At 39.0% G+C, this 13643-nt stretch overlaps 1 protein-coding gene across 2 annotated transcripts in view; it reads left to right on the plus strand.

Annotated features, from left to right (window-relative positions):
• Window positions 1–13643, plus strand: part of ABCC4 (ATP binding cassette subfamily C member 4 (PEL blood group)) — a 269575-nt gene that overhangs the window by 195395 nt on the left and 60537 nt on the right. For both annotated transcript variants that reach the window (XM_002713003.6, XM_051850536.3), the window contains one exon: window positions 12133–12283. In XM_002713003.6, coding sequence (XP_002713049.1) covers window positions 12133–12283 — 151 coding nt within the window. The remainder of the gene's footprint in view (window positions 1–12132; window positions 12284–13643) is intronic.

Here is a 13643-nt window from a genome sequence, read left to right on the forward strand (position 1 = left end):
GATACATTGCTATTGTTTTACCATTTTGGAAATGAATGCATCTTGCATTAATATTGGTATGTGGAATGAGGCGTTAGTGGTTATTCCATTCACCCCTGCCCAATTATTCTATTAAAAAAAAGACCTATGTGCATTGCATTGACATGGAATGTTGGTTAAAAATCATTTGTGAGTAATTCTACATTTGTGCACTTTATTTTGTGTGATTGTGCACTGATCTGTATGTCTCTCCTTGTACCAATTACCATAGTGTCTTGCCTATGGTACATTTTAGTACAACTTGAAATCCAGTGGTCCTCTAACTTAGTACTTGTTTGACAAGACTGTTTTGTGCATTCTAGAGCCTTTAAATTGTGTATCAACTTGTCACTTTCCTCTTTTAAAAAGAGCCTGTGAGGCAGCAGTGCATTTGGTGCAGCAGTTAAAATGCTGCTTGTGAAATCCTTATCCCATGTTGGAGTCCTGGGTTCCAGTCCGGCTCTACTCCTGCTTCCAGCTTCCTGATGTAAACCCTAAGAGGCAACAAGTAATGCCTTAACAGTTGCGTCCCAGGCACCCACATGGGAGACCCAGATGAGTTCCTGGCTCCTGGCTTTAGCCTGACCAAAAACTGACTCCTTCAGGTTCCTAAAAGAAGGTGAAAAGCGTTTCTAAGGCTGTATTGTTTCTTTCTTAAATGTTTCATAGAATTTACCACTGAAACTGATTACACATTTAATTTAAGATGTAGGACAATTTGGATTTTATGTTTCTTCTTTTTCTTAAAATTGTGGATTTCAATAAATTTATTTCATTTTTATTGGACAGTTTTTTGGCATAAAATTGTTCATAATAACCCTATTTTTGTCTCTTTAATGGCTATATGATCTGTAATGAAATTTTTTATTCCTGACGCTCATCAGTTGTTTCGCCCTCACCCTCTCTTAATTAGTTTAGGAATTTGTAAATGTTTATTTCTTTCTACGAAGCCCTGTTTGACTCAGTTTCCCATGTAGTTTGTAGATATTCTATTTTATTATTCCTATGCTTGTTATTTTTTTTTCAAATAGATAGATGGAGCTATCACGTGAATTTCCCCATCTGCTAGTCCATTTTCTAAATTTCCACAACAGCCAGGGCAGGGCCAGGCCAAAGAGAGCTGGGAACTCAATCTGGGTCTCCCACAGGAGTGGCAGGAATCCAAGTACTTGAGCCATCACCACACCAGCAAGAAGTTGGAATGAAAGCAGAGAAGGGGCTGGAACCAGGCAATGCAGGGATCCCAAAAGGCATCTTCAGTACCTTGTCAAATGCCTGCCCTATCAATTCCTATTCTTATGCTTATTATCTCCTTAACTTACATTGTTTTAATTTGTCAGTTCTCTGGGTTCCTAAGGTTGGATATTAGACCACTGATTTTCATTTTTTATTCTAACTTAGGCACTTAAGCTATACATTTCTCTTTAAACATTTTAGCTGCATCCAGAGATTTGGATATGTTGTGTTTTCATTATCTTCAGTTCAGAATATTTTTGAGTTTGGTGTTGGCTGTAATTTTATAGTAATAAGTTACTAAGGAGTGTATAAGTTCATTTCCAAAGATTTGAGGATTTTCTGAATAACTTAGTATTATTGATTCCTAGTTAACCTGGTTATAGATATTGGGTATAATGTTCTAAAATGACAAGTGATATAGGTTTATAGTATTCAAATATTCAACAATTTTACTGAATTTCTGTTACTATTCTGTCAGTTACTGAGATAGAGGTGTTAATACCTCCTGAATGTGGCTGTCAGTTTATATTTTCTCTTTAGCTATGCCATTATTTGTGTTGCCTACTTTGGAGATCTTTTATGAGTTCTACAAATATTTAAGATTGCTGTTTTCTCAGTGAATCAACCTCACATCAATATGAAATGTCTTTCTACTGCTGATAACAATCTGTATTTAAGTCTTCTTTGACATTAATATAACCTTCTAACTTCTTTATACTTAGTCTTACATGGTATATTTTTTCTTATCTTTTTTTCCCCGTCGATCTCTTTTGTATTTAAAGTGGTTTTTTTTTTTTTTTTGGAAGCATCATCTAATTGAGTGTGAGTTGCTTATCCCATCCAAAAGGCTCTGCCATCGCCAAAGAGTGTTTATTAGCCCATCATCATTTATTACAGTTGTTGAGATGGTTGAGTTTAAATGTACCATCTTAGTATTTATCTTCTGTTTGTTCTTTATATTCTTTTTTACTCTGTTCTTTCTTTCCTTCCTTTGAATGAATAGAATACAGTTGGCCCTTCTTATCTGGGGGTCTGTAAACTGTGGATTCAAACAGTTGCAGATTGAAAATTTGGGGGAAAATTGCATTGAACATGTACAGACAGTTGTATCCTGCTCTTGTTCTCTAAAGAACACAACATAACAGCAATTACAACATTGTATTAGGTGTTCTTAGTAATCTAGAAATGACTAAAGTATAAGGGAGGGTGTAGTAGGTTATATGCAAAGACTGGGCCATTTTATCTGAGGTCCTGGAGCAGCTGTGGATTTTGGCAAATGTGAGGGGTTCTGGAACCAGTTATCCTAAGGGACAACAATATATTGTTATTGCATTTTATCTCCTCTTCTTTATTTTCAATTTGTTTATGTTTATGTTTTTAGTGATTACTCGAGGGTTTACGACATTCATTTTAACCTTTATCACATTCTACTTTCAAACAATAACTTACCAGATTCACAAATAATAAAAGGGTCTTACCACTGTATAATTCATTTCTCCTGACTTTGGGCTCCAGTTGTCAAATTGTTTACTTCTACATTGCTATAAAATTCATATGTTGGTGTAGATTTTGCTTTAAGGAAGAGGCAGTCTTTTAATGAAAAATATATACATATGAACGCATGTATGTACATACCCATTATCATGTATCATATTTATCCTTTCCAGTGTTCTTTATTTCTTTTTGATGTCTGGGCTTCCATCTGATATAATTTCCCTTCAGCATGACAAACTTTTCAGGCTGGTCTGCTGGAAGCAACTTCTCTTAATGTTTTCTCGTCTGAACATGTCTTTATTTTGCCTTCATTTTGTCTCTGCCTCTGGTTGTTTGACTTGATGTGTCTAATAGCCTCCTTCAGATTTAACAGCTTCTTCAATATATGGGTTGAAGTCTCTCTTTAACTTTGAGAAACTGTATATCTCTTCATCTCAGAGGTCCTCAACTTAAAATGGGCTATGCCCTGACAAACCCATTCTCACTGGAAAGTATTAAGTCAAAAATGCGTTCAGTACACCTACCCTGCCAAACATGACAGCAACACAGCGGACTGCAGAATTGGTTGCTGCCCCTCACGACTGCACGGCATTCAGGGAACTGCAGCTCGGTGCCACTCGTGGCATATCAGGAGTGTCTACCACGTATTACAAGTCTGGGAAAAGAGGAAAAAAATCCATGTACGGTTTCCACTGAATGCACATTGATTTTTCTACTATCATAAAGTTGGAAAAGTCTTAAGTTGAGCCATCATAAGATGGGAATCATCTTCATTTCTTCTCAGTTCTTCCTCTTTTTCTCTCTCCTTCCCTGTTGCAACTCAAGTATAGGATTCAAAATTCATATGAATGTATCATTGAACCAGCAACATGTATTGAAAAATATTTTCCTCAGTGTCACCTTAGTCACAGAACAAACAGCTAGAGATGTGAGGATATATTTGTGGGCTTTTTTTCTTTTTTAAGATTTTATTTATTTGAAAGGCAGAATTACAGAGAGAGAGAGAGGGAAAGATAGAGGGAGAGATCTTCAGTCCTCTAGTTCACTCTTCAAATGGCCACAATGGCCAGAGCTGGGCCAATCTGAAGCCAGGATCCAGGAGCTGCCTCTGGATCTCTCAGTGCAGGGGCCCAAGGACTTGGGCCATCTTCCTCTGCTTTCCTTGGTACACTGGATTGGAAGTGGAGTAGTGGAGATTCGAACTTCTGCCCTCATGGGATGCTGGCACCACAGGCAGGGGCTTTACCCACTGCGCCGTAGCACCAGCCCAGTGTTTGTGGGCTTTCTTCTGATTCTATGAACTTTTTGTCTGTTTGTAATCCAATATTATAGCCTTCCTATTTGTCTTAATATCTGGTAGTGTAATTCCTTCATCCTTATTCTTTGTCAAGACTGTCCTAGCTCTTCTATTTTGGTTGTCAAATTCCATACACACAAAAAAACTTATAGAGATTTATGTTCATTATACTGAACCTGTCAATACCTTTAGAAATATTAAACAGTATTGAGGCTTGTGAAATATTAATAAGCAACATCTTTTAATTTTAAAGGTCTTCAAATCTTTTCAAGAAGATTTGTCATTTTCCATAGAAAAAGCTTGGCATACCTTTCATTGGGTTTATTCTAGGCATTCGATGTTTCTTAATGCTATTGTAGATGGAATATTTTTTTAAAAATTCACTTTCTAATAGTTTATTGTGAATATATAGAAAGAGTTGAATTTTTATATGCCTCATATGGTATCCCCATTAAATGTTTTATTCTAATAATTAAGATCTCTTTAGTTTTCAGGGATATATAAACCTGTTGACTATGAATAATAACTTTGTTTTTTTTCCATTCCATTCCTTATACCTGTATTTTTTTTTTCTTTATTTCACCAATTAAGTTGTTTTAATAGAAGTAGCAAATCTGGTTTTCACCTATGCTCAGAGAGAAAATTTTTCATGCATAACCATGAAATAAGATGTTTACTGTATTTTTTGTAGTTACCCTGTATCAGAATAGGAAATACCTTTCTATTCCTAGCTTTTTAAGTAGTCATTTAAAAATCATCACTGGCCAGCGCCGTGGCTCACTAGGTAATCCTCCGCCTTGCGGCGCCAGCACAACCAGGTTCTAGTACCAGTCAGGGCGCTGGATTCTGTCCCAGTTGCCCCTCTTCCAGGCCAGCTCTCTGCTGTGGCCAGGGAGTGCAGTGGAGGATGGCCCAAGTGCTTGGGCCCTGCACCCCATGGGAGACCAGGATAAGTACCTGGCTTCTGCCATTGGATCAGCGTGGTGCGCCGGCTGCAGTGCGCCAGCCACAGTGGCCATTGGAGGGTGAACCAACGGCAAAGGAAGACTTCTCTCTGTCTCTCTCTCTCACTATCCACTCTGCCTGTCAAAAAAATAAAATAAAAATAAATCATTACTGGTCATTGAATTTTATCAAATACTTTTTCTGCAAACTATTGAGATGATCAAGTGGTTTTTTTCCTTTATTCTGTTACTGTGATTAATAGCACTGATTGGTTTTCAAATCTTAAAGCAACATTGTTTACCTGTAATAATCATAGGCTGATTATTAAGTATTTTTATGTGGTTAGGTTCAGTTTATTGGAATATTGTTTATTATTCTTAAAAATTGTTTGGTTTATAATTTTCTCTGTTTTTTAGATTACAATACTGCTGATTCAAATCCTTTAAGAAGAATCTGGTAAAATATTTTAGTAAAGTCTACCAGTGAAGCTTTCTGGTATTAAATTTTTTTCCTGTGAGAAATTTTTAAGACATAAATTCAGACCCACAAATCAACTTGGAATTATTCAGGTTTCTTGCATTGGTATTTGTTATTTTTCCAAGATAGTTTCTATTTACATCAAGTATTTTGGCTTTATTGACACAATATCTGTGATTTCCTCTTTTCATGCCTGTGGTACCTCTTAAGTTATCCCTTGTAATTTATATTGATGGTAATTTCTCTTTTTGTCTTTAGCAATCTAGATAGAAGTTTATTAACTTCATTAATGTTTTTAAAGAATGAAGCTTTGCATTGGTTGATTTTTTTTCTTTGAAAGTTAGTTTTCTGTTTCATTACTGTCTTTTTCGTGTGCCCTTTTTTCTTAAACTTTACTACACAGCTCTTTTTCTGTTTTCTTAAGGTAGGTTTTTAGACTCTTCACTTTTAGACTTTATCTCTTAAGTATGTTTAAAGCTATAAATTTGCCTCTAAATGCAGCTTTAGTTGCAGCCTCAAATTTTAGTATCAGTTTCATTTTCTTCTATTTCAAAATACTTTGCAGTTTTATTGTAGTTTCTTTGTGCTAAGTGTTTTGTAGAAGCATACTGCTGAATTTCCAAACATTTAATGATTTTCTAATTACCTGAATATTGACTTATTATTTACATTCACTTAGGTTAGAATACATTTTGTATAATTTCTGTCCCTTGATTGTTGATACCTGCTTTGTGATATACTACATACACATGAAAAGAATGTATTATGTAGTTATTGACTATGTGTAGTTGTTATTAGGTCATCAAAGATTGCTAATTTTTTCCTATATTCTATATCTCAATTGATTTTTATTTCATTTTTTATATGAGTGGGTTAAATTTTCCCAACTATGTTTGTGGATTTGTCTATTAAGTAGTCAGATTTTTGTTATATATATATATATATACACACACACACATACATATACATACATATACATATATATATATATATATATAAAGATTTATTATTTGAAAGAGTTAGCACCAAGAGAGAAGGAGAGGCAGAGAAAGAGAGAGTTAGAGGTCTTCCATCTGCTGGTTCACTCCCCAGATGGCCGCAATGGCCAGAGCTGAGTGGATCCAAAGCCAGGAGCCAGGAGTTTCTTCCGGGTCTCCCATGTGGATGCAGGGGCCTAAGGACTTGGGCCATCTTCTACTGCTTTCCCAGGCCATAGAAGAGAGTGAATTGGAAGTAGCACAGCCAGGTCTTGAACTGGTGCCCATATGGGATTCCGGCACTGCAGGTGGTGGCTTAACCCGCTATGCCTTAGCGCCAGCCTCTGTTTTGTATATGTTTGATCCGTATTTTAAGTTCATATAAATTTAGGTTTGTTTATATCTTCTGAGTATTATCAACTTTTATTCTATTTTTTAAAAAAAAAAAGTTTATTTGAGTTACAGAGAGTGAGTGAGAAAGAGAGAGAGAGAGAGAGATCGATCTTCCATCAGCTGGTTCACTCCCCAGGTGGCCACAACAGCCAGGGCTGGACCAGATCTAACCCAGAAGCCCGGAGCTTCACTGGGGTCTCCCACATGCATGGCAGGGGCCCAGACACTTGAACCATCTTCCACTGCTTTCTCCACACACCATTAACAGGGAGCTGGGTCAGAAGTGGAACAGCCAGAACCCCTGTCCGTGCCCATACGGATGCCTCACGGCAGGCAACGGCTTTACTTGCTATACCACATTGCTGGCCCCTGATCCTTTATTCTTTAAAAAAAAAAAAAAAAAAGCTTCTTATTTATTTTCATTTTATTTGAAAGGCAGTGAGAGGGGAAGAGAAAAACAGAGATTACCTATCCACTGGTTCCTTTCCAAAATGCTGACAAAAGCTGGGGCTGGGCCAGGCCAAATATGGGAGCCACACTGCAGGAAGTCAGAATTGGGAGTGGAGTCAGGACTGGAACCCAGGCACGCCAGTATGGATGCTAGCTTCCCACACGTGTCCCAAACAGTGTCTTAGCCTCTGACCCAAGCATCCCTTTATTCTTATGGAATGTTTTCCTTTTTCTCAAAGAATCCTTAAGTTAAAAGCTTGTTTATAGTGGTAGAGATATATATTCTGCTTGTCTTTTGGCTAGCGTTTTCATGAGGGAACTTTCTAGCCTTTTATTAACACTTTTTTACTTCTAAGGAGTATATTTTAAAGATAACCTTTCCATGGACAGTAGCCTTGAATTTCATAAAAAGAATGCACACTTACAGGTAGACAGGAAGCTATCAGTGAGAGAGGCTGAATGCAAAGGGAGGGAGATACGTACAGTGTCCCTAATGCTTACTAGTGTGCTAGTAATAAATGATTTATACCCGATACCACTCATTCTTTGCTCTTCGGTGGAGCTAGCTGTGACTCAGGATTGAGTGCTGACTGAAGGCTGAGGCAGGTTCCAGAGTGGGTGTGCCTGTAAAAAACCAGCCAAATGAGGGATGAAGGATGCGACTACTGTATCCTGAGGAAAGGCCAAGTTTAGAAAAGCTTAATGCTAGAGTTTGGGTGAGGTTAGAAAAACAGGTGAAGGAGGAGAGACTTCCAAGGCAGGTTCTGTAAGAACCAAAAGTGACCTCTGAACTCCCTGGGAACTGCCAAGGTGCCATAACAGCATGTAACTTACACCTGCTGACTCGGTGCTGATCCCACTTAAATATAGTAAATATAATACAATGATTAAGTAATGTATTAATAGGTGTTAGTATTAACTTAATTACGTTTAGGAACTTACATTTAAAGCCTTCCATATTTTCCCCCTTTGCTTCTGTTCATCCTGTGATTAGAAGGGCAGTAAGTGTAATTCAATAGCAATTACATTTTTATTTCTTGACACTTTTAGAAGTTTGTATAGTCTGTTCAGAATTGTAGTACCTCCACAAACATCCTGCACTAGCCAGCAGCATGATCTGTTATGATAGTCATTTCATTGACAGTCTTTTTTTTTTATCATGTCAAATGTTTCCAGAATAAATATGTTGAAGAATCTCTTCTATACCTAAATCTGTAAACAGCTTACTGATCAAAAACTAGGCATGGTGTTCTTTTAAGTTAGAAGAAAATCTTACCATGCTTTCTTGTCAAGAAGTGAATCCTGCTTTGTTTATTATGTTTAAGTCACACTCGTATCTTGTGCAAAATCAGTAATAGTTTAAGGCAATCTGGACGATTTGTACTTATCACAACAGAATTCTTAGAGTCTGACTGACAGCAGAATTAAAAGCTTTCCAGCTCCTTGGAGGTGTTAGCAATCTTAACGATCCTGATCTTATTTTTTAATACTGTAAATAAATAATGAAAGTACTGTCTACTGATTAAGTGACCTTGCAGTAAATACATATTTCACTTTGTGCCTAATGCAAGCATGAGAGAGTTCAAATAACAAATGCAGTGAGCCAAAAGTATGGGTGGCACATTGATTTGCATAAAATCAGAAGAATACGCTTTTACTGGTGTTTATAGAAAACATGTTCTTGGGCCGAAGCTTCACAAAGACGGGCAGGAACAGCGTTCCATGAAATTGAGTTTGATGTAAGTTGTGGGGGAGACCTAAGAGGTACCACAGGACGCTCAGCAGCTTGGTCGTTCAGTGCTGAACAGGCAGACAGCTTCTCCTCTTTAAAATTCTGCTTGTGAAAAGAGTATGTTAGAATTTGAAACAGCAGTATGTAGTATTGATTCTAGTGAGAGTCTTCCTGGGAAAATTGCATGTTTTTACCACTATTCAAATACAGATAATGAACGTGTAACATATCCAACCCTCATTTCATGTCGTGAGACTTTCTATCTTTGTTAAGATTAAGTTTTGCTCTTCTCCCTCTATCTGCCAAGTCATTTTGTTTTCTGGGGTTGAAACTTTGCTTCCTTATGAAACTCTTAAAAAGAAAAAAAACTTAAACAAGAGTTCTTACATCAGCACGTAGCAGTGAGTGTGTTAGCAAGCATCATAAGCCCTTGTTAATAACCAGCTCTGCTGTGTGAACTCAGCTTCTGCTGCTGCCTATTTTTTTGGGAATCCAGTACTGGTCACCTCATGGGAGAGGCCAGATACAACCCCAGGAAACTCAAGAAACTAGAAATGCAGAGAAAGGGGAATATATACAACCAGAGTGTACTTAGGTATTTTGTTTTCCAAATAAGAATCTTAGTATGTATGTGGATTACAATGTCATGCAGAGATTAAAAGAACAGGGTTGGAGTCAGAGTGAATGACTGTCTTTGAACAAATCATTTAACCTCTCTTAGACTCAATTTTCTCCTTTATAAATGGCGCTGATAATCCCTGCTATTTACATTAGCTGTGAGAGCAGAGTTCAGTGAGGTACATTTTGGACACGAGGCAAGTGTCATGGAGGGTGATCTGTCTTTGCTATCTGGGAGGGCAGGGTGAGTATACCTTCTTTGGTTTTCAACTTGAAATAGCGAACTGTATCATTTCTTTAGTATTGTTAGCAATATGTGCTAACAATAAAGCCATAGGTGCTAACAATGAAGCAATGTCATATTTTTTTCTGAATTATTTTTACCAGGCAGTTTTTAAACAAAACAGTTAAGTTGCTTTAGAAGCATATTTTTTTTCCTTCATTGCTTTTGCATACCTTGTTATCAGTTCATTCAGATGTCGGCATGGTTTGTCTGAAACAGCCGCTCACGAGACAACACCCTTTCAGAAGATGAGGTGTACCTTAGGCATCCCTTGCATAGGTGCTGGTGCTGAGGGTCTTTTGCCCTAGTCATCCTGACATCCCAATCAGGATGCTTGCTTGCACCAAAAAAGTTGACCTGGAATGGATACCATTTAATTTATTGGAATTCATTAACAGACAAAATCTAGATTTTTGTTTCCTTTGATATTGACACACTGGCTCATGCTGCATTGAATGGGAACTAGCAAGTTGCCTTCTCTTTGGAAATATTGAGTCCGGTGAGTGGAATTTGGTTTGATTTTCTTGATCCAGGGTCCCACCTTCTTTTCCTCAGTGTCTCAGAAATTCTTAGCAGTTTCAGACCAATAACTCCTGACAAAAAAAAGCAAGGCCCGACACAGAGAAAAGGGCTAGGGAATAAACCAAGAAGCATCTTTTAAAATGTTGGGTTTCCTCCATACCTAAGGTTATCAATCTTTGGGAAGCCTGAAATTGGAGAAAAATACAGAAAAAATAGAGATTGTAGACATGAGTTGTATTGGCCCTCTGTGTCAAAGTGTGTATTCAAATAAGCCAGGTAGCTTTTCAACACAATTGGCAGAGAAACACCACAGTCTTTTTTGGCGTGTGTGATAATGTTGCCTCATTTAGGAAACAGCAGCATCTGCTCCAGTGTGTCCTTGGTTGGTTCAAATGGCTGCAGTGTCAGGGCGGGGCCAGACTGAAGCCAGGAGCCAGGAGCTTCTTCCAGGTCTCCCGCATGGGTGCAGGGGCCCCAGCACTTGGGCCATCCTTTCCTGCTTTCCCAGGCACATTAACAGGGAGCTGGATGAAAGTAGAGCCCCCTGAGACACAAACTGACATCCATATGGGATGCCAGCATTGCAGGCAGTAGCTGAACCCACTGTGCTCACCGCCCACCCCTAAATACTTGTTCCAATCATAGAAAATCTAATAGACATCCAGTAGATATGATTTAATAAAGAAGTACCAGCCTTCTAGACATTGTAGGCCTATTTATTATTGAAACGGTTCTTCAGATTTTTAAAGAAATATTATTTAATTTTAATTATTTTTATTTTATGTTTTTATATTTATTTTATTTATAATAAATAAAATAAAATTTGTAACAAAATTTTTAAATTTATTAAAAGAATTTAAAAACATGTTTCTCTTGTCTTTCATTGGGCATGTTGCTGAACTCTGGAATTCCTTAAATAAGTGTTTAGCTGGAAAATTAAGGACAAATTATGAGGCCCACATGGGTCAAAAAAGTGTTTGCTGGACAATAAATAGGATAGCTGTGTATGTTAGGGACAAGTCTAACGTTAAGTTAGACCTGATGATGTGGCCTCCCCAGCCACGTGACTGATGCTGTGTAGATTTGATTTACTTTTCCTCCACCTGTGCCCTAGTGCCCCCATCTGTAAAAGCACAAAATAATAATGTGGTGTAGAGGTATTGTGAGTCCTAAATGCATATGTAATAGATGGCGAGGTGCACTATCAACATTCAGTCAGTGGTAAGTGTGTATAGGAAACCAAGGAAGATGACTCTACTTCCAAAGGTGAAGATTTAGAGTATTTCCTCCTCTTTGCACTTTGTCATGCTGTGCAAAGCTAAGATTGCTGGATTCATCATTTGTGATACCTGCTTACTGCGTTCTCTAGTAAATTCTACCAACTCGTTACAGACTGGCATTCACTAAATGCAGAAAACCAAAATGCCTACCACACATGTCAATGGCTAGTGAATTACCCAAAGAACTAATGCCTAAGGTGTTCTTACAGCGTTTAGCACGTGGCAGGCACGTGATAAACACCATTAGGACCTCCTTTACTTTCACTGTTTCTTGGGTTGGTGAAGCATCCCGTGCTGTTCCAACAAGGCTTGGATGGTAAGGAGTATGATCCCAACAAAGCAGCCCATGGAAGTCTGTTGTGGAAGGAGCTCTTTATAAGGAAGCCCTGTCTCTGTTTTTTCTGCTCCAGACGTTTCTACAAGTGGTTGGAGTGGTAGCTGTGGCGGCGGCTGTGATTCCCTGGATTTTGATACCCTTGGTCCCCCTTGGCATCGTTTTCATTGTTCTTCGGCGATATTTCTTGGAAACATCAAGAGATGTCAAACGCCTGGAGTCCACAAGTAAGTACCAAGGTGGTATACAAAGCTGGCTAGCGCCTGTTCATGCCATGATGAAGGAGACCCCTGACACTCCGCCGTCTCTGTCCTCCTAGAATTTCTCACTTCACTCCCATTAGGTCATTGCATGTCATGGCCACCCTGAGGGCAGGTGGAGCTGGTGGCCTGCCAGGTGCAGCTTCACAGTTGAGCGTGAAGAAGGAATGGAGGACTGCACTAACCAGCAGGCCACCTTTATAAAGAGCAAAGGCCTATATAGTTCAGCGACCTTGAAGTTCAGATTCCAAGGTCAAGTAGCCCTGTTAGTTTGGCCTCTGCTGAGGACCTCGTGGCAGATCACAATGGTGAGAGCATGTAAGGAAAAAGGAGCTCACCTGGTGAGACAGGAAACAGAGACACAAGGGTAAGACTGCCTTTTAGGACTACTTGATGTTGCAGGAACTCACTTTGTCACACATGAAGCATCACAGTCCCTTTCATGGACACACTCCTAATCGACCTAACACCATCCCACTATGTCTCCCTCATTTTTTTAACACAGAGAAAAATCTCCCATCCATTGGTTCACTCCCCAAATGCCCCCAACAGCTGGGAATGGGCCAGACCCAAGCTGGGAGGTGGAAACGCAATGCAGATTTCCCGCATGGGTGGCAGGAACCCAATTACTGGAGATGTCACTGCTGCCCACCAGAGTGCACGTTATAGGAACCTGGCGTCAGGAGCAGATCTGGGACTCAGACCCGTGTGTGTGTCCGTGGTGGAGTCTGAATCTCCACACCGATGCCTGCCCCAGTCCCACCTCTCAGATACTCCACACCACCTCCAAATACCGCCAGCTTGGGGACCAAGCTCCTGGCCTCTGGACCCACAACACCCAAAAGCTTGCAAGGATGCATGTGGGGTAACACACCACTGGAATGTGCATGCCAGAGACAGGGGCCACTTCTGTCTTGCTCACGACACACTTCTTTAAACAGAGTAGGCACTTAAACATTTGTTCTTAGAAATAAAATGTTCCATCATGTGTTGGTACTAAAGTTAGAAGGAAAATAGAGAATTTTTCTTTCCCTAAATCCACTGGGAATGTCAAGGAAAGGAAAAGATTAGAGGAAGGCGAGGAGGTATCAGAAATACACTCAAATGTCAGAAGAAATATATTTGAAAACTGTATTACTTTTGCATACTCAAAACATGGCTAATATGTTGCAGTTGTCGAATCTTTGGGAACGATTGGCGTTATTTTCAGTTTGGCTCTTTATTATCAACAGTACTGGATGCGACAGCGCACTGAGGCTTCTCTCCCCTGGCTGTTGTTATAAACAGACGCTGAGAATAATCCCTTAGGATGGCGATCTGTTTAGAA

Source organism: Oryctolagus cuniculus, chromosome 9 (genome assembly GCF_051225735.1).
Source record: "Oryctolagus cuniculus isolate XC-2025 breed Fujian yellow rabbit chromosome 9, ASM5122573v1, whole genome shotgun sequence".
In the NCBI taxonomy this organism is placed as follows: Eukaryota; Metazoa; Chordata; class Mammalia; order Lagomorpha; family Leporidae; genus Oryctolagus; species Oryctolagus cuniculus.